At 41.1% G+C, this 19022-nt stretch overlaps 1 protein-coding gene across 7 annotated transcripts in view; it reads left to right on the top strand.

Moving 5' to 3' along the window:
* DZANK1 (double zinc ribbon and ankyrin repeat domains 1) overlaps positions 1-19022 on the top strand; it is a 78178-nt gene that overhangs the window by 37112 nt on the left and 22044 nt on the right. For all 7 annotated transcript variants that reach the window (XM_042931708.1, XM_042931707.1, XM_042931712.1 and 4 more), the window contains exons 10-11: positions 3575-3688; positions 11523-11615. In XM_042931708.1, coding sequence (XP_042787642.1) covers positions 3575-3688; positions 11523-11615 — 207 coding nt within the window. The remainder of the gene's footprint in view (positions 1-3574; positions 3689-11522; positions 11616-19022) is intronic.

Genomic DNA, 19022 nt, shown 5'->3' with positions numbered 1-19022 from the left:
ACAGCTTTGTAATTTGAACTATTTATTAACTACTTATTGTGTCCTGCTCTCAGCTGGGTTTCTGGGATTCGAAGGGGTGGAGCCTCCTCCTGGCTCTTAGATCCAAGACACTCAGTCTCATAAGAGATGCAGAAGTCACCTTACAGCTCCAGGTCCTCCCTTCATTGTCCTGCCCTGTGAGTGCTGGAGCAGGACCCTTTATACATTTCTCCTGTGCCAGCTGGCTACGTGTTCATTTCTGTTAGTAGAGGGACATTGCTGCTGGAGGGACACTGCAGGAGAATGGGCTTGGCTTTTCTTTCTGGTTCCGGTATGCTTTACACTCTCTTTGCTCTGACGGTGCTCACTAACCTACAGGAACCCAGTTGTGCTGAACCCCAGTGAGTTTCGGGGGCACCCCATGGACAGCTGCTCAGTGAGTTTCACTGGCATGCCAGCCAGCTTCCAGATAGTCCTCAGGCATCCCAGTGGGCCGTTTGCCAGCGAGTTTCAGCAGCATGCCTGCACGTGGCTTCCCAGCATGTTCTACGGGCTCCCCAGAGGGAGATTTCCAAACAAGTTTCATTGGACTCGGTTTTTTGCTTCTTTTCTTGCCAGTTTGGGTCCATGTCACCCCAGTTGAACTTCCCCACCATCCAGTGGGTGACAGCTAAACTCCTTTCCTCCCCACTTACTTATCTTTTCTGTAACATATATTGTCCTACATATTACATCCATATACGTTATGAACTGAAAATGCAGTGTTACACGATCTTACATCATTTAAAGATGAGAGAAGATGTTTATGCACTCATTTATATTTACCCACGTATTTATGAAATCTGGTCTCTCATATCTTCTCTTTCCTGTGAACTCAAGTCATAATCTAGTGTCGCTTATTTTCAGCCTGGCAGACCTCCTTTGCTAAAGGCATGTGTGCTAGCTGTTTCTGCCTTTGTTTATTCGAGAACATTTACTTTGCATCCTCTTTTGAAAGATAGTTTTACTGGATGTAGAATTCTTGTGTGACAGTTATTTTTAATTTCAGCCCTTTGAACATATTATTCTCCTACATTCTGACCTCCGTGGTTTTTGATGTATGTGATAAGTCATTTTTTCTCTTGTTACTTTTAGGATTTTCTCTTTGACATTCAACAATTGTACTATATTGTGTCTAACTGTGGATTTTTTTGTGTCTATCTCTCTTGGGATTAATGTTTTTCTTCAAATATGGGAAGTTTTGGCTAGTATTGCTTCAGATTCTTATTCTGCCTCTTTCTCTCTCTCCCTTCCTTCTAGGACTTCTTTACATGTATGTTGATATGTTTTATGTTGTCTCACAGCTTGTTTGATAGTCTGTTTATTTTCTTCCATCCTTTTTCTCTCTGTTCTTCAGATCAGAAAATTTCTATTGTACTATATTCATGTTCATTGCTTCTTTCTTCTGTCTTCTCTGACCTGCTGTTGAATCCCTCTGGAGATTTTTTTTTTTTCCATTTCAGTTATTTTAATTTTTAACTCCACGTTTTAATATGATTGTTTTTAAAAAATAATTTCTATATCCTTATTTAGATTCCCTATTTTTCAGATCATTGTCATCATACTTTCTTTAATCTTTTAAATATGGTTTCCTTTAGTTCTTTTTGACATTTCTGTAATAGCTGTTTTGAAATCTTTGCCAAATCCAACATCTGGGGATACTATTTGTATTGACTGTTTGGCTTTTTTTTTTTCCTTCTCCCTGATTATAGGTCACACTTTCTTGGTTTTTGCATACCTCATATTTTTTCTTGAATTCTGGAGATTTTAGATTATATAATATATCGTAACAATTCTGGATTCTGACTTTTTCTCCTAGTGTTTTTTTTTTCTTTTCTTTTTTTGTTTTGTTTTGTTTTGTTGTTGTTTACTGGGATTAAATTTTTCATGTTTGTCTCCCCTAAAATGTATGGCCACTGATATCAGGTATTTATTTATTTATTTATTCATTCATTCATTCATTCATTTATTTATTTATTTATAAGTCTGGATCACCCCTGGGTCTGCATAGCTTAGAGCTCAACTGAATGTTGGCCAGAAGTTGTGCTCAAATACCTTAGTCCTGTAAGGCTTCCACTCTCTGCTGAGGGATCTGTGTGTGGGCTGGACCTAACATTCAAGCTTCAGGCTGTTTACAAGTCTGCCCCAGCTTTTACTTTATGCTGAACTCCCTTGAATCTCCGTGTATAGCCTCCATCAGCCAGAGATGTGTTAGTGGCTTACGTTCACTCTGGTTTATGCCACACATGTGCATATCCTCCACTCAACTAAGGGTATATGGGGAGCTTCTCAAACCCCCTATATTTGACCTTCCTCCTGGAACTCTCTGTTAAATCCCTAGCTAGTTGCCTCAAACAGGACCATGATTTCAGGCTAGTAGAGCCACTGGCCCTACATGTTTGCTTGCCACTAAGACTGTCATCTGAACAGTCCTCCAAATCAAGTGAGCCCTGCCTATCAGCAGCTGCTGGTTTCTGCAGTCTGTTCTGCCCCAGTGAGGCTACCACACTAACAGAGCTGAGGGAGGGTGGGGATAGCCTCAAGCAGGAACCATGTAGACTTGTAGTGTTTTTATCTGAAATTCACCGCTTTTCAGTTTCTTGTGTGCCTTTGGTGACTTTCAGAGTCTGAAATGATTGTATTTTGTATCCAAAATGGCAGTTTTATCCAACTTTTTTTTTTCTAAGTTTTTATTTATTTATATTGAGAGAGAGAGAGAGAGAAAGCACAAGCAGGGGAGGGGCAGGGAAACACAAGAGAACAATAATCCCAAGCAGGATCCACACCGTCAGTGTTGAGCCTGATATGGGCTCGAACTCTCGAACCCCGAGATCATGACCTGAACTGAAGTCGGATGCTTAACTGACTGAACCTCCAGGCTCCCCAGTTTTATCCAACTTTATAATTGCTTTTTGGAGAGAGGATCTGTGGGCTTCCTTACTCCACTGTGCTTACAAGGAGTGTCTGGGTGTCTCAGTTGGTTAAGCATCTGACTCTTAATTTCAGTTCAGGTCATGATCTCATGGTCCATGGATTCGAGCCCTGCATCAGGCTCCACACTGGTTGGGATTCTCTCCTTCTCTCTCTCTGCTCTCCCCTGCTCACACACACTCTCTCTCAAAATAAACTTGAAAAAAAGAGATATTTTTTCCTTTTTAAAAAAATTGTTTTTAAATTTGTTTATTTTGAGAGACAAAAGAGTGCATTCACATGAGTGAGGGAGGGACACAGAATCCCGAGTAGGCTCTGCACTGTCATCACAGAGCCTGAAATGGGGCTCGAACTCACAAACTGCAAGATCATGACCTGAGCCTAGATCAAGAGTCACACACTTGTCCGACTGAGCCACCCAGGTGTCCCAAAGATATCTTTTCTTTTCTGTTTTTCACACGCCTGTTTTCCACAATAAACATTTTTTACTCACAAAAGAAACAAAATTAGATTAAAGGTAATTATTTTAAAGCATTTTTTACAAAAGCAAATCAAATCTTATATTCTAAGATCTACTTATACCTTCGGTTTTTGCATTCCAAGACAAACCTCTTTCTTTGTGCAGATGGGCTTATGTGCAGAGTGTGGAAACATGGTGCCCATGAATACTCCCATCTGTGTGGTGTGTGAGGCCTCTCTTACTCTACAGCTGCAGCCACAGGCCAGCCTCCGCTTGAAGGTAATGAAACGTGATTCTGTAAAAGCATGAATAAAATATACGGAAAATGATATTAAGCAGTTAAATGTCTTTAGCTGGTGGAGTTGGTGAACAATTGATAAACTAATATCTGTGAACAAAATCCATTCTAATGGTTGGGAACGCATGCTGCCCAACAGTTTGACCTGCCAATAGGATCTATAATGTAAGAGAGATACAAGGCAATGTGTTCCCTGAACCTGGATTTGAAGGCCAAAATGCATACAGCTAACTTAGACAATTTTTTTAAGAGTTTATTTTTTTTTAAGTTTATCTATTGATTTTGAGGTGGGAGGGGCAGAGAGAGAGAGAATCTCAAGCAGACTCCACACTGTCCACACTGTGGAGCCCGATGCAGGGCCCGAATTCACAAACCATGAGATCATGACCTTGAGCCGAAATCAAGAGCTGGTTGTTTAACCGACTAAGCCACCCAGGCGCCCCAACTTAGACAGTCTTTTACTTTATGTATTTAAACTTGAACATTGCAATTAAGAACTTTTACTCATGTCCTTAAAATTGCTTTATGCTCTTATTTGCTTTATTTGTTTATGGGCCCCTGTTATACAGAAAAGAATAATTATAGTCATATGGATGAAAAACAAGAGTCAAAAAAAAAAGTTAAATATCATCATCATATATATTCAGAAAACTTTGCTAGACAATGTCATACCATGAAAATATTTTTGGTAGAATCACTAAGCATACAACTGTATCTTTTCTCCATTTTTCAATGTATAGTCCCATTCACCTTCTCTTTAATCTCAAGTAAATGTCACTATAGAATAAAATAGATTTAACAAAGAGAATTTGAGGCATAAAAAAGCAAGCATTTTTAGTAATAAGGAAAATGCATAGATTTAATGTCAGTTGGAATAGTAACACTCCTAAGTCACTTTGCGGATTTTCATTTGGGCAAATGGAGAAAAGGCAAATCCACTTTTTCTTCTACCTCCAAGCTCCCCTTCACTCTGAAAGTTTTTTTTTTTTTAATTTGATAAGAAGTTGTTTATTAATACACTCTGAATATACTTAATATTTATTTTATGCCACTAATATGAGATAAAATGTTTAAACGTATTTATTAAAGTTTTGTAAAAATTTTATAATAAGGGGACTTTGGATACTGAGGAAATTCTGAATCTCTATTTGCCGCTCTGCTTAAGGATTCTTGACTGAGATAACCACATCTTTTTTACTTTTTCTAACCATTCAGCTATTTACTCCCCAAATGATCCTCTTTCCTCTCCTAGACATTCTTGAATTGGACATGCCTGCCTGCACTCTCAAGATTTCTCTCATTTTCTCTGCTAAGTTTTTTTTTTTTTTTTTTTTTTTTTTTAGGACTTTTTTTTTTTTATGAAATTTATTGTCAAATTGGTTTCCATACAACATCCAGTGCTCATCCCAACAGGTACCCTCAATACCCATCACCCACCCACCCCTCCCTCCCACCCCCCATAAACCCTCAGTTTGTTCTCAGTTTTTAGGAGTCTCTTATGTTTTGGCTCCCTCCCTCTCTAACCATTTTGTTTTTCTTCTTCCCCTCCCCCATGGTCTTCTGTTAAGTTTCTCAGGACCCACATAGGAGTGAAAACATATGGAATCTGTCCTTCTCTGTATGACTTATTTCACTTAGCGTAACACTCTCCAGTTCCATCCACGTTGCTACAAAAAGCCATATTTCATTCTTTCTCCTTGCCACGTAGTATTCCATTGTGTATATAAAGCGCAATTTTTTTATCCATTCGTCAGTTGTTGGACATTTAGGCTCTGAAAGGTTTTTAAGTATTCCAAGCAGTGCAAGCCTTCAGAAATGAGGTGTGGAAGAACTGGCTGGGCCAAGGTCAGGTAGATGAAAATTTACTAATTTTTTTGTTGGATGGATGGAGAGGGGAGTGGTAAGAGCCTGAGGTATTATAGTCAATGGATACTCACTTTAGGGTCCCTTGAATAGTAAAGATTGAGGGAAGGGGTCTGAGGAAGGAGTAGTCTCCAGGGGTCACAGGCATTCAGGCCTAGTCTGAGGCTGCTGGCATCCCTCACCATGGTGCAGCCATGAAACTTCCTTCAACTGTTTTTCTGAGTTCTGCCTTGCACCTCCGGTATGAACCCTCATGCGCTGAAGGGATTTTTCAAAGACACCTTCGATGTGACTTTTCCTCAGCGTGCTGCTTCCTGGACCACTCTCTGGTCCTCTGCACCCAACGTTCCCTGGGCTCTGATCCCTGGACCCACTGCCCCTGTGCCTGCACACACTTGCAGTGGTGGAGGTGGCAGTCGTGGTGGGTGGGTGGGGGCACAGAGAGAGAATTCACTCACTCTTACCAGGGGCTGGGGCCAGGGATAGCTTTTAAAAGGGGGTGTCATCCGAGGGATATCGTGGGAGGCACAAGCGTTTGCCAGATGGGGAAGGGATGGGACAAAGAAAAGTGGCTTGTGTGTATAAGCATGTGTGTGTTGGCGGTGGGGTGGAGTAGAGGGCATTCTAGGAAGATGTCCAGAGACTGGAAACTGCAGGGTGTGCTTCAAAACTCTGTAAACAGTTTGGTTTTGTTGAGCTGCAGAAATGCTGGGGGTGCTGTGGGCTGTGCAAGATGGCGCCTTTTTTTTTTTTTTTTAATTTTTTTTTTTAACGTTTTATTTATTTTTGAGACAGAGAGAGACAGAGCATGAACGGGGGAGGGGCAGAGAGAGAGGGAGACACAGAATCGGAAGCAGGCTCCAGGCTCTGAGCCATCAGCCCAGAGCCCGACGCGGGGCTCGAACTCAGGGACCGCGAGATCCTGACCTGAGCTGAAGTCGGCCGCTTAACCGACTGAGCCACCCAGGCGCCCCAAGATGGCGCCTTCTCTACCATACTTAGCAGCTCAGATTTCTCCCAGTGCACCCTGAAGGGTTGAAAGCAGGGACAGGATTTAATCAGGCTTGATTTTCTAGAGAGACTTTTATCACCGTAACATCTGATCTTAAAGGAAAATTCCCGATTTTTATGGCCAATCAGTATTGCTGCCTCTACTCACAGGATACCTGTTTGGAAACCCTGGGCTGAGAATCTGCATCCCAGAGGCTTTCCCAAGTGTTACAAGGGCAGTGGATTTTTTTTTTTAAATTTTTTAATGTTTATTTATTTTTGAGACAGAGAGACAGAGCATGAACGGGGGAGGGTCAGAGAGAGGGAGACACAGAATCTGAAACAGGCTCCAGGCTCTGAGCTTTCAGCACAGAGCCCGACGCGGGGCTCGAACCCACGGACCATGAGATCATGACCTGAGCCGAAGTCGGCCGCTTAACCGACTGAGCCACCCAGGCACCCCAAGGGCAGTGGATTTTTAGAAAACATTTTCACCCAGAGAGGCACCTCCAAGGTCAGTGGGAATTCCTGTTGTTGACAGAAGCCAACAGCCTTACCTTCCCCAAGGCACCAGCAGGGACTGTTATTTTTGTGTTGTTCTCCATCTCACTCCACATAGTGCACGAAGCATCATCCATCCTCTTCCTGCCCACAGTCTGCTGCTACGGACCGATCTTCTGTTGATTTAAAGGACTTGTCAATGCTGAGGGATATATATATATATATATATATATATATATATATATATATATTTTTTTTTTTTTTTTTTTTTTTTTTACTGCCAAGATTAGAAGCTATAGTAGCAGAAGTTTCTCCATTTACTCTCTGGCACAGTTGCCTATATTTCAGAATAAGAGAGGATTTTACACTTTTAAAAATTCTCTAATTTTTTGTAACAAGTGAAATAGTCCCAAGATATACAAAGAAGTGCATAATTTCCCCACCCACCTCTATTTCTATCCTCCCGAAATAACTGATGATAATAAATACCCTTCTATGTATTTTTTAGAATGCACAGAAACATGCATATATATTCACACATTTGGATTTGGATTTGTTTTGGTTTTTATTTATTTATTATTTTAGAGGTGGGGAGGGGCAGAGAGAGAGAGAGAGAGAGGGAGGGAGGGAGAGGGAGAGGGAGAATCTTAAGCAGGCTCCACGCTCAGTGCAATGGCCTGGTATGGGGCTCAATCTCATGACCCTGGGATCGTGACCCGAGCCGAAATCAGGAGTAAAATGCTCAACTGACTGAGCCACCCAGGCACCCCTTGTTTTGCTTTTTAAACAAATGTATCCCACTGGCCATTCTCTAAAGTTAAAAATTAATTTGAGCATCTCGTATTTCACCAGAATACATGAGCTTTCCTTTACCAAGAGATCATCAGTTTTCTTGGGACTCCAACTAGCAATATATAGCATACCTCCAGGTCTCCAGTCACATTGGGTTCCCAAAATCTGAGAGGCTTAGGGCAGGGATCCTCTTGAAGTTATTAGTGAAAAAGTTCTGATGATTCACATGACTGGGGCAGCTACCTCCTTATGGGACCCCCACCTCTGACACAATGATTTGGGGCTGAAGCCAGTGTGACCACAGCTCTGCATCAAGCAGAACTTTAGCTTGGCATCTGTTACAAGATCCACTTTGAGCTGAAATTTGCAATGACATTCTTCCTCACTTCATTTTGTCAAAGCCTTTCATCTAGATCAGAAAATTGTTCTTATCTTCCACCTACTTCGCAAGGAAAAATTTTACCCCAGTAACTGACTGGGTCCACCAAATTGCTTAGAACCATTCAACTAGACATACTGCAAATGCTGTGGGTGAGGAGGCCAATGAAGTATTGACTTTTAAAAAAAAGGCCTCATCACAGATGTGTAGCATCTTCTTTAAGGTAGTCTGATGGTGGCCTCAATTCCAAGTCATCCCTATCGACATCTATGAGTTAGTGATTATGATGTAAAATTATTTCTATCTGTGGGTTATGGTCACTGTTCTTCAAGGAAGTGAGCCATGACATGTATTAAAAAGCCACCACCAAAACCATTAGAAACACCGTCTATGCTTATTGGACCTGATAACAGTAAGGTAGACTGGTACTTTGTCTTGGTAGTGTCTCTGAAGGGAGAAGGCAGGGGAAGGTATTTATAGGATTTTAGTGATGCACCTGGGTGATTGCTGAGTATTCTCTCTCTCTCTCTCTCTCTCTCTCTCTCTACCTCTCCCCTGTGCACACACTCTCTCTCTCTCAAATAAATAAAACTACAATTAAAAAAAAATCTAAGGGAGTTTTGCAAGGCAGGGTTGGGATAGGGCAGAGTTAGTTTGGATTGGGCAAAGTTGTGACATGCTAGTTTTAAATTTAGTTTATTTAAAGAAATTTTTTTAAATGTTTATTTATTTTTGAGAGAGACAGAGACAGAATATGAGTGGGTTAGGGGCAGAGAGAGAGGGAGACACAGAATCTGAAGCAGACTCCTGGCTCTGAGCTCTCAGCACAGAGCCCAACGCGGGGCTCGAACTCACGAGCTGTGAGATCATGACCTGAGCTGCAGTTGGACGCTCAACCAACTGAGCCACCCAGGTGCCCCTAAAAATAGTTTATTTAAATAAAACTCTAATATACTTAAGGTGATGATGTTTTAATATACACGTACATAGTGAAATAATTACTCCAGTCAAGCTAATTAACATATCCATCTCTGTATAGTAGAAATTTGCGAAGAGAGTAGATTCTGGTGTTACCAGGTCACATGCACATGTGCACACGTGAATGCACACAAACAAATGTTAACAATGTGAGGATATACTGATTTTGGATTGTGGGTCCTGCAAGGTGAGGGTCTTGAGGTAAGCTGTTGGACTTAATAAGTAAGCAGTTTTACTGGTTTACACTCTTTCCAGAATATTTCCTGCAGCAAACAGCTATGTTATTTTTGTTTGATCTTAGTATTTTTTTTAACACAGGGACAAGAAATTTGATTCACTTCTCAACAAGTGTCACCAGATCTTTTCTGAGGCAACATGTTCAGGAAGATCACAGCCTTAAATCTCACAGAAAAGCTCTGGCAGTTGTAGATCATGCTACAGAGACTTTAAGCAACTTTGAAAAATGCTGGAACCAGGGAGTGTCAGGATCCATTGAGAGCAAGTCTGTGATCCTCTGCCATTTTGAATAGCAGTCAGCCGGCCATTTGCACATTAGGAGTTCTTTGAGTTGCAAGAACTTGGAATCTCTACTAGAGTGGAATTAACCAGGCTTGGAAAGGTCAGGGACTTCAGAGCCTTCCTAGTGGCATTGGAACTAAAACCTTGGGAGTTGGATTTCCTTTCTCTTAATGGTCTTCTTTGCCTGTCGAGCTTCAGAACACATGGTGTCAGTTTCAGGACACCTGGGAAATGTAGACACTGGAGTAGAAAGGAACATTTGTGTGCCACTGGTCATTGATAATTGAAGGGAATTGTATCCTGATAGTGCAGAATGGTCCAGTGACTGAACAGCTGTTAGCAAACCTCTGATAGCTGAACTCTAGTTAGACTATTTTAGTCTTTCTTTTCTTTTCCTTTCTTTCTTTCCTCCTTTCTTTGTTCCCCCCTCCTTCTTTCTTTTTCTTTTTCTTTCTTTCCTTCCTTCCTTCCTTCCTTCCTTCCTTCCTTCCTTCTCTTTCCTCCCCTCTCCCCCTCCCTCCCTTCCTCTCTCTCTCCCTCTGTCCCTTCATCCCTTCCATTTTCTGCATTGCAACCTATCCTCAGTTTCCTGACTTGGAAAGTTGCACTTACCATTTATTTTCTTTTTTCTTTTTTAAAAAAACTTTTTAACATTTATTCATTTTTGAGAGACAGAGCACGAGCGGAGGAGGGGCAGAGAGAGAGAGGGAGATGCAGCATCCAAAGCAAGCTCCAGGCTCTGAGCTGTCAGCACAGAGCCCAATGCAGGGCTTGAACTGTGAGATCATGACCTGAGCCAAAGTCGGAAACTAACCCAACTGAACCACCCAGGTGCCCCATTACCATTTATTTTCTAAGATAGTCTTTTCATTTTTCCATTTCTGAGTGAGAAAGTACAGAGCAAACCTAAATTCATTAACATGAAGCCCCATGGGGTAAACCCCAGTCCAAGAGCTAGATTACTTATAATTTTTTTTTAAGTTTGTTTATTTTTGAGAGAGAGAAAGAGACAGAGCATGGGAGGGACAGAGAGAAGGAGAGAGAATCCCAAGCAGACCCTGTGCTGTCAGTGTGGAGCTCAATGCAGGGCTTGAACCGACAAACTGAGATCATGACCTGAGCTGAAATCGAGAGTCTAACGCTTAACCGGCTGAGCCATCCATGTGCCCCAAGAGTTAAATTGCTTGTAAATGCCTAGATCAGCTTTTGCTAGTCTTGGACTTTTGTGTTTATTGTTCAAGCCATAAGACAGAGAGCCAACAATCATGTTTTCCACATTGGGGGGGAAAAAAACTCAAAAAACTGACACATAATCAGTGTAAAATTTTGCATTTTAAGGCCAAATGAACACTCATTTTCAGTTTGTTTCTTCAATTTGGGTTTTGTTTCTTTTAAAATTATTTTCAGGGGGGCGCCTGGGTGGCTCAGTTGGTTGAGTGTCCGACTTCGGCTCAGGTCATGATCTCGTGGTCTGTGAGTTCGAGCCCCGCGTCGGGCTCTGTGCTGACAGCTCGGAGCCTGGAGCCAGGCTGTGTCTCCCTGTCTCTCTGCCCCTCCCCTGCTCATGCTCTGTCTCTCTCTTTCTGTCAAAAATAAATAAACATAAAAAAATTGTTTTAATTATTTTCAAATTTCTGACACTGTTTATGTTGTAATAATTCCTAAACAAATCCTGAGTGTTAAAAAAAAAAAAAGGCCAATAGATGGCTGATTGACTGAAAAGACTGCTCAAGGATTTCTTTGCATGGTTGTTTGCTCAGAGGAACATGTTTTTCTTATTCTTTCTTTTTAAGGAGAAAATAATCTGCCGCACCTGTGGCACAGGGAATCCAGCTCACCTGAAATACTGTGTCACCTGTGAGGGGGCCCTGCTGTCATCACAGGAGGTGGGTTGACTGCTTGTGTCAGTCCTATACTTAGTGGCTGCTAAATGTCTAGCGTTAATAAGAATGAAGAAATGCAACCTGCAGAGGAGGGAAGAAGTGGCAGAGTGGAGAAAACACTGAAAGCAACATTTCTCAACGTGGAGAGGACTTTCTATATTCACCAAAACAAAGTTGTTTTCAAAGTCTTAACTTCAGGGGGGGAGTCAATAAAATCAGCAATTTCTTACAACTTCACTTAGTAACTTTGCATGGAAGGCTGGCAGTAGCCAGTGGGAAAGTGGACCACTTATAATTCTTTCAAAGTCAGAAGTATGTCTTTTTTGACCGTGCCATGCTATCTTTTGAAATTGAGAGCCTGGTGGGTACCCATTTCTGGATTTTCTAGCAGCCTATTTTGAGTATTCAAAGTGAAGGAACAGGAGTATGGGCAACTTAAATACAGTGAATGGTTCCATTTAGGTGATTCGTTGTTTATCAGATGTTTCTGGTGAAGAGGAGGCTTTAAAAATGACTTCCAGGTGACTGTTGCCCTAGCCTAAAAATAGATACCAAAAAGAAGCTGGCATTTACTAGCCAACTTAGAAGAAAAAACTTGCTTCCTTGGGGCCATTGTATATATTTTTGAGTGTTTGGGGGTTTGTTCTCATCTCAGAGAGATTCCTTTGGAAATTGGACAGACGTGTGATGATTCTCATAGGGTCTGTAATATATGTAGATATAGAAATACATAGAACTCTAACATATAGGATGGAGGGAGAGGGATATGAACCAATGGTTGTAAGATTTCTGTATTTTATCTGATGAAGTACAGTAATAATTAGACTGTAAAAAGGTAAAAATCTATATTTTATGGGTTCCTGGGTGACTCAGTTGGTTAACCGTCCAACTCTTGATTTTGGCTCAGATCATGATCTCACGGTTCATGAGTTCAAACCCCACATTGGGCTCTGGGCTGACAGTGTGGAGCCTGCTTGATATTCTTCCTCTCTCTCTGCCCCTCCCCTGCTTGCACTCTGTCTCTCAAAAATAAATAAATAGGGGCACCTGGGTGGCTCAGTCGGTTAAGCGTCCGACTTCAGCTCAGGTCACGATCTCACGGTCCGTGAGTTCGAGCCCCGCGTCGGGCTCTGGGCTGATGGCTCAGAGCCTGGAGCCTGCTTCCGATTCTGTGTCTCCCTCTCTCTCTGTCCCTCCCCCGTTCATGCCCTGTCTCTCTCTGTCTCAAAAATAAAATAAACGTTAAAAAAAAAAAAAATACACTTGAAAAAAATCTATGTTTTAATCACTAGGACAACTACTCAAAAAGAATGCCAAGAAATACAGAGAAAAAGCTAATGGGAAAATTCAAATATAATTCTAAAAAGTATTCAAATTACCCACCCCCCAAAAGAACAGGAAAGTAGGAACAAAGAAAACAAAACAAATAGGAAAAATACAAATCAAATAATGAAATGGTAAGTCAAAACCAAAACATCAATAATTACATTAAATTTTGTGGACCAAACATTTCATCGGAAGGTAGTGATTGTCACCATGGATTTCTATAAAAAGAAAAAACAGGGACTCCTGTGTGGCTCAGTTGGTTAAGCATCTGACTGATGATCTCAGATCAGGTCTTAATCTCAGGGTCATGAGTTCAAGCCCTGCGCCAAAAGAAAAAAAGAAAAAACAACTCTGTGCAAGCCACAGACAAGACCTAACTATGTACACTAAAAGTAAATATATAGTAAAAAATTCCATGTAAACAATGTATACAAGAGGGCTGGAGTGGCTCTATCAATATAGGACAAAATAAGTTTCAAGGAAAAATATATTATGAGAGATAAAATAAAAGATATATATATATATATATATATATATATATATATATATATATATATATAATGAGATTGTTATTTTGTAACAATAAAAGTTAAATTCATTAGGAAGACATAACAATCAAAACCATTTATGAGCCTACCAAAATACATGATACAAAAATTGGCAGAATTAAAGAGAGAAGCAAACAATTTCAGAATTATAGTTGGGGGTTTTAATGCCCCTTTCTCAGCATTTGCTAGAACAGCTAGACAAAGGTCAGCAAAGGCAATTAGGGTCTGTGCAACCATTCACTTTGACTTAATTGATGTTTCTAGAATAATGTACCCCCAAATGATAGACAACACACTCTTTTGGACATGGTTAGCATTGAATGGGGGTGTATTATTGGTTCCAGAACAAAGTACCACAAACTGAGAGGCTTAGAACAACAGAGATTTGTTTTCTCACAGCTTTAGAGGCCAGAGGTCCCAAATCCAAGTGTTGTTGGCAGTGCTGTTCTCCCTGTGAGGCTCCAGGGAAGGAATTCTCCCATAATTCTCTCCTAGCTCCTCCTCTCCCCTTCTGCTCTCCTTCTTGGATGCCATATATTCATCTGTTGAATTGTTTGATATAATTTAAGGTCCCTGAGGTTTTGTTCATTAGAAAAAAATCTCTTGTCTGGTTCCAGTGGTGGGCTACAAAGCTCTGTGCCAGGTAGTTGGTTTCCTTTTCTTAGAGTGGGTTTCAGGCTTCCAGTCTGGTCACCAGGCAGCTCCGCCCTGCCCTGCCCTGCCCTCCGTTGTGGTACCTGTACAGGAGTCTGAGACATCCCTTTCCAGAGTCCCAGAAAGGAGACTGAAGGGTACCTAGAGACTCAAACAAATCAGTCCAGGATGATAAAAGAAGGTCACCATCAAATGAGATGATGACCGAGGAGTCAGAAGTTGTCCTAACATCAGCTCCCCAGGTCCAGGTTCCATCAGAGAGCCTCTATGAAGACTCTGTCGAAGACCATGAGACCATGTCCCAAAGGAATCCTTCCAACGCTGCAGCCTCCTGGCAGACGTTCAGGAAATTCCACTATGAGGATGCAGCTGGACCCAGGGATGTCCTCTGACATCTCCAGAAACTTTCTGGACAGTGGCTGAGAACTGATATTCAGACAAAGGAGCAGATTGTGGAAATGCTGGTACAGGAGCACTTCCAGGTTGTCCTGCCCGAGGAGCTCAGATCTCAGGCCCGGAGATGTCAACCTAGGGTCAGAATCACTGCCACTGGGTTCTTGTGCAGCCTACATGTGAGAAGTAACCAGAGGTTCACTTTGTTGTTTCAAGAGCCAACTACAGTGATGGGGAAATGTGAACCTCAGTTTTTTTGAGCTTGCCTTTGACTAAATTGTAAATAAGACTCCATCAAAACCCACGTTTGGATGTCTGTCTGCCTGAGACTGCTCTAATTCCTGGGACTGAGCTCCAGAAAGAGTTTCTTTAATCCCCTGTTAGGACAACCAGCCTGTTGCTTGTTTTTGCTCTGTTGAATGCCTCCTTTTTTGCACTCTGACATGCTTTAATATGTTGTTATATATCCAAAGAAGTAATTGCTTCAACTTTCAGAGTTCTTGATTCTTGCTGTGGTGGCATGAATGGAAGCTATTGTAACCCCATCTAGTAACTCTCATTTGAGATGTCCGTGAAATACTGAAGTTTGGTCCTAAAAATCGTTTTTTCTCTTCTTTACATTGTATAATTTCTTTTTTTTTTTTTAACTTTTTAATGTTTATTTTTTGAGAGAGAGAGAGAGAGACAGAGAGACAGAGACAGAGTGTGAGCTGGGAAGGGACAGAGAGAGAGGGAGACACAGAATCTGAAGCAGGCTCCAGGGTCTGAACTGTCAGCACAGAGCCCAACCTGGGGCGCAAATCCACAAACTGCGATATCATGACCTGAGCCAAAGTCAGACTTTTAACCAACTGAGCCACCCAGATGAACCAAATTTATTTCTTTTTAAAAAAAATATTTATTTATTTTTGGGAGTGTGCAAGTGGGGGAGGGGCAGAGAGAGGGTGACAGAGGGTCCAGAGCAGGCTCCGCACTGATGGACTGATAGCAGAGAGCCCAATGTGGGGCTCGAACTTACGAACCACAATTATCATGACCTGAGCCGAAGTCAGATGCTCAACCAACTAAGCCACTCAGTTGCCCCTATAATTTCTTTCTTTCTTTTTTTTAAATGTTTATTTATTTTTGAGAGAGAGAGAGAGAGCACAAGCAGGGGAGGGGCAGAGAGAGGGAGACACAGAATCTGAAGCAGGCTCCAGGCTCTGAGCTGTCAGCACAGAGCCCGATGTGGGGCTCGAACTCACAAACCATGAGGTCATGACCTGAGCCGAAGTCGGATGCTCAACTGACTGAGCCACCCAGGTGCCCCAATTTTCTTTCTTTAAAAAAGTTTATTTTATTTATTTTTGAGAGAGAGAGATAGTGCAAGCAGGGGAGAGGCAGAGAGAGAGAGGGAGAGAGAGAATCCCAAACAGGCTCCACACTGTCGGCATGGAATCCGACACAGGACTCAAACTCATGAACCGTAAGACCGTGACCTGAGCTGAATCAAAGAGTTGGACACTTAACTGAGTGAGCCACCCAGGTGTCCCTACACTACATAATTTCTACTGCTCTCTCTTCAAGTTCACTTACTTTTCCCTTTACCATCTCCTTTTAGCTATTAAGTATATACAGCAAATATTTTCTTTCAAATGTGTTTTTCTGTTCCAGAATTTTCATTTGTTTCCCTTTCCATTGTTTCTATTTCTCTCCTGAGATTTCCTAACTTTTTATTCATTATGGGAAGAATGTTTGCTTTAAAATTATTTTTCCAATACCTGATTTACCCTAGGGTTGGGCTAAATTGATTTTCTTTTCTTTTGAGAGGTATTAGTTGTAATTCATTCCAGGCAATGAATTCCCCAAACCAGGTATACATATTATTGCCTGCTAAAGCAAAGCAAAGCAGAGCAAAGCAGAGCAAACAACAAACCCAGCAGTCATCAGAGACTAGTAACAGAATTCAGAAGCTCCACAAACTAACAGGTATAATGCTAAGATCCAATCTAAAATTCCTTAGCATACTAACAGCCAAGAAAACTGGGGGTTTTTTAGAGGTAGGGGGCAGAAATTCTGGTTTCCGTTTAGATATGTTGTCTTTAGCTGAACTGCTTTGAGTATTCTGTGCCTGCATCTTTCAGGGGTCAGTAAGAGATGTGAGTACAGAATTTGGGGATCACCTCTCTGTTTCTTTTCTTCCTGGGAGTTCCCACCTCTTCAGTAGCCAAATACTTCACAGTCTCAGTTTTCTTGTTCTCCTAGTCAGAATTCTGCCCTTTCCCCACTGTTTCACATGCAGTATTTTAGCCCCAGGCTCAAATGAAACTAATTTTGTATAACTCCCCTCTTCCTTGTATGTACTTGTTACAAGAGTCTATCTGCTTCTGTTCATTCTCCAGTGCCTTCAGAAATTATGAGAAGATTTGATAGTTTTCTGGTTGGGAGTCATTTGGTATGGTCTTATTCTGTCATTACCAAAAGAAAAATCTGCATAGTTTTTTTTTTTTAAATATTGTTTTAATGTTTATTTATTTTTGAGAGAGAGAGAGAGAGAGAGAGAGCGAGAGAGAGAGAGCATGAGCAGGGGAGGGGCAGAGAGAGAGAGGGAGACACAGAACTTGAAGTGGGCTCCAGGTTCTGCGTTGTCAGCAACAGAGCCGGACACAGGGCTTGAACCCACAAACTGCAAGATCATGACCTGAACCAAAGTCGGATGCTTAACTGACTGAGCCACCAGGCACCCCGGTTTGGTTTTTTTTTTTTTTTTTAAAGATGATTTCTGTTACATAATATGTGGTGTGGCTTTTTTTTTTTTTTCCTAAAAAAATATGCTACTGAACTGGCAAGTTGAATAAGAAAACCCATCTATTCTCAAATCAAGTCTGATACAGTTTTACTCTTTTGTTGATTATTTTTCGTTTATTCCTCTGACTGAGCATGGTTTCAGACTTTATGTCATGCTCTCATCATGAAATCACACTTTGTAGTTTTCCAAGGTGCTAGAGAGAAAAATAGTGAGATTAAGAAAGCATAAAAAAAGAAGACAGTAGTGCTTTGGAATTCTTGAAGTGATCTTGCTGATAAATTTAAGTAAATTGTCAAGCAAAAAATGTACCTTCTCAGATAATCTGAACTTCTTACATAAATAGTAAAATAATTTAAATTGATTTTATTACCTGTCAGTGATGTAGTTGTTTCTGGGTCTCACATCAGCAAAACTGTTTCAGGAACAATTACAAAATTGAATTTGTTTTCAAAATTTGATTTCTATTTGAAAGGTATATCAGAGTTTGGATGTCACAATGAGGGTATATATCATTGAAGTGCGATAAAAGTAATAATGTGTATTCATTCTGATAGCTTATGTCTTTTCTTTGTTTAGCAGCATTACTATGGATGGGTTAAAATAACTTTTCTTTCTTTAAAGCAATATTATGGGAGAAAATTCCACTTGAACTGTAGATGCATTTAAAAAATTTTAATGTTTATTTTTGTGAGAGAGAGAGAGAGAGAGAGAGGGAGAACACAAATGGGGTGGGGGGGGGGGGCGGGTAGAGAGAGAGGGAGACACAGAACTGAAACAGGCTCCAGGGTCTGAGCCGTCAGCACAGAGCCTGACGCGGGGCTCGAACTCACAGACCATGAGATCATGACCTGAGCCAAAGTCAGACACTTAACTAACTGAGCCACCCAGGCACCCCTAGATGCATTTTTTTAGTGGATGCATTTAAATAAAAGATCTGAAGGCTTTATATTTATTTTTTTATGTTTATTTATTTGTTTTGAGAGAGAGAGAGAGAGAGCGCACATGTGCTGGGAAGAGGCAGAGAGAGAGGGAAGGAGGGAATCACAAGCAGGTTCCGTGCTGTCAGTGCAGAGCCTGATGCCAGGCTCAATCTTGTGAACTATGAGATCGAACCTGAGCCGAAATCAAAAGTCAGATGCTTCTCTGACTGAGCCACCCAGGCACCCCTGAAGGCTTTATATTTAGAAACCCAGATCAACAAGTGTTATGTCAAAACCCTGTTGTAGCAGTAGGATAAATTGAAATTTAAGTCTGAAGCAAAAGCATGTAAAGGGTTTCTCTTTTGATTTGTCCCGAGGAGTCTTGTTCTAATTGCACAGAAATGGGGTAAGGGTAAGTGTATGCAAAGAGAGATCTTCATTCTCAGTCTCTGTGGATATTGAGGGCTAATGAGACCTCTTTCTGGACAGATGTCTGTTTTAGGATAACAGAACAGTCCCCAAACTAAAAGAGGATATAGCTGGGCAAATAAAGTAACTAAAATATTCATCTTGGAGGAAAAACCATCCTTTAGAAAATGTCTCCCCTAGTGTGCACATTCTTAGTTCTATACATGGAACAGGTGGCAGTTATCAATTGAATCAGTTATTCATTGATTCATTCATTCAGTAACTGAATGACTTCTATGTGCCAAGGTGCAAGGTACTGTCTTAGTGGGGAAAAAATGTGAAGTATGCCTTTCCCTTAAAGAAATTAAGATCT

Source organism: Panthera leo, chromosome A3 (assembly GCF_018350215.1).
Source record: "Panthera leo isolate Ple1 chromosome A3, P.leo_Ple1_pat1.1, whole genome shotgun sequence".
In the NCBI taxonomy this organism is placed as follows: Eukaryota; Metazoa; Chordata; class Mammalia; order Carnivora; family Felidae; genus Panthera; species Panthera leo.
This window is presented reverse-complemented; position numbering and strand designations above follow the sequence as displayed.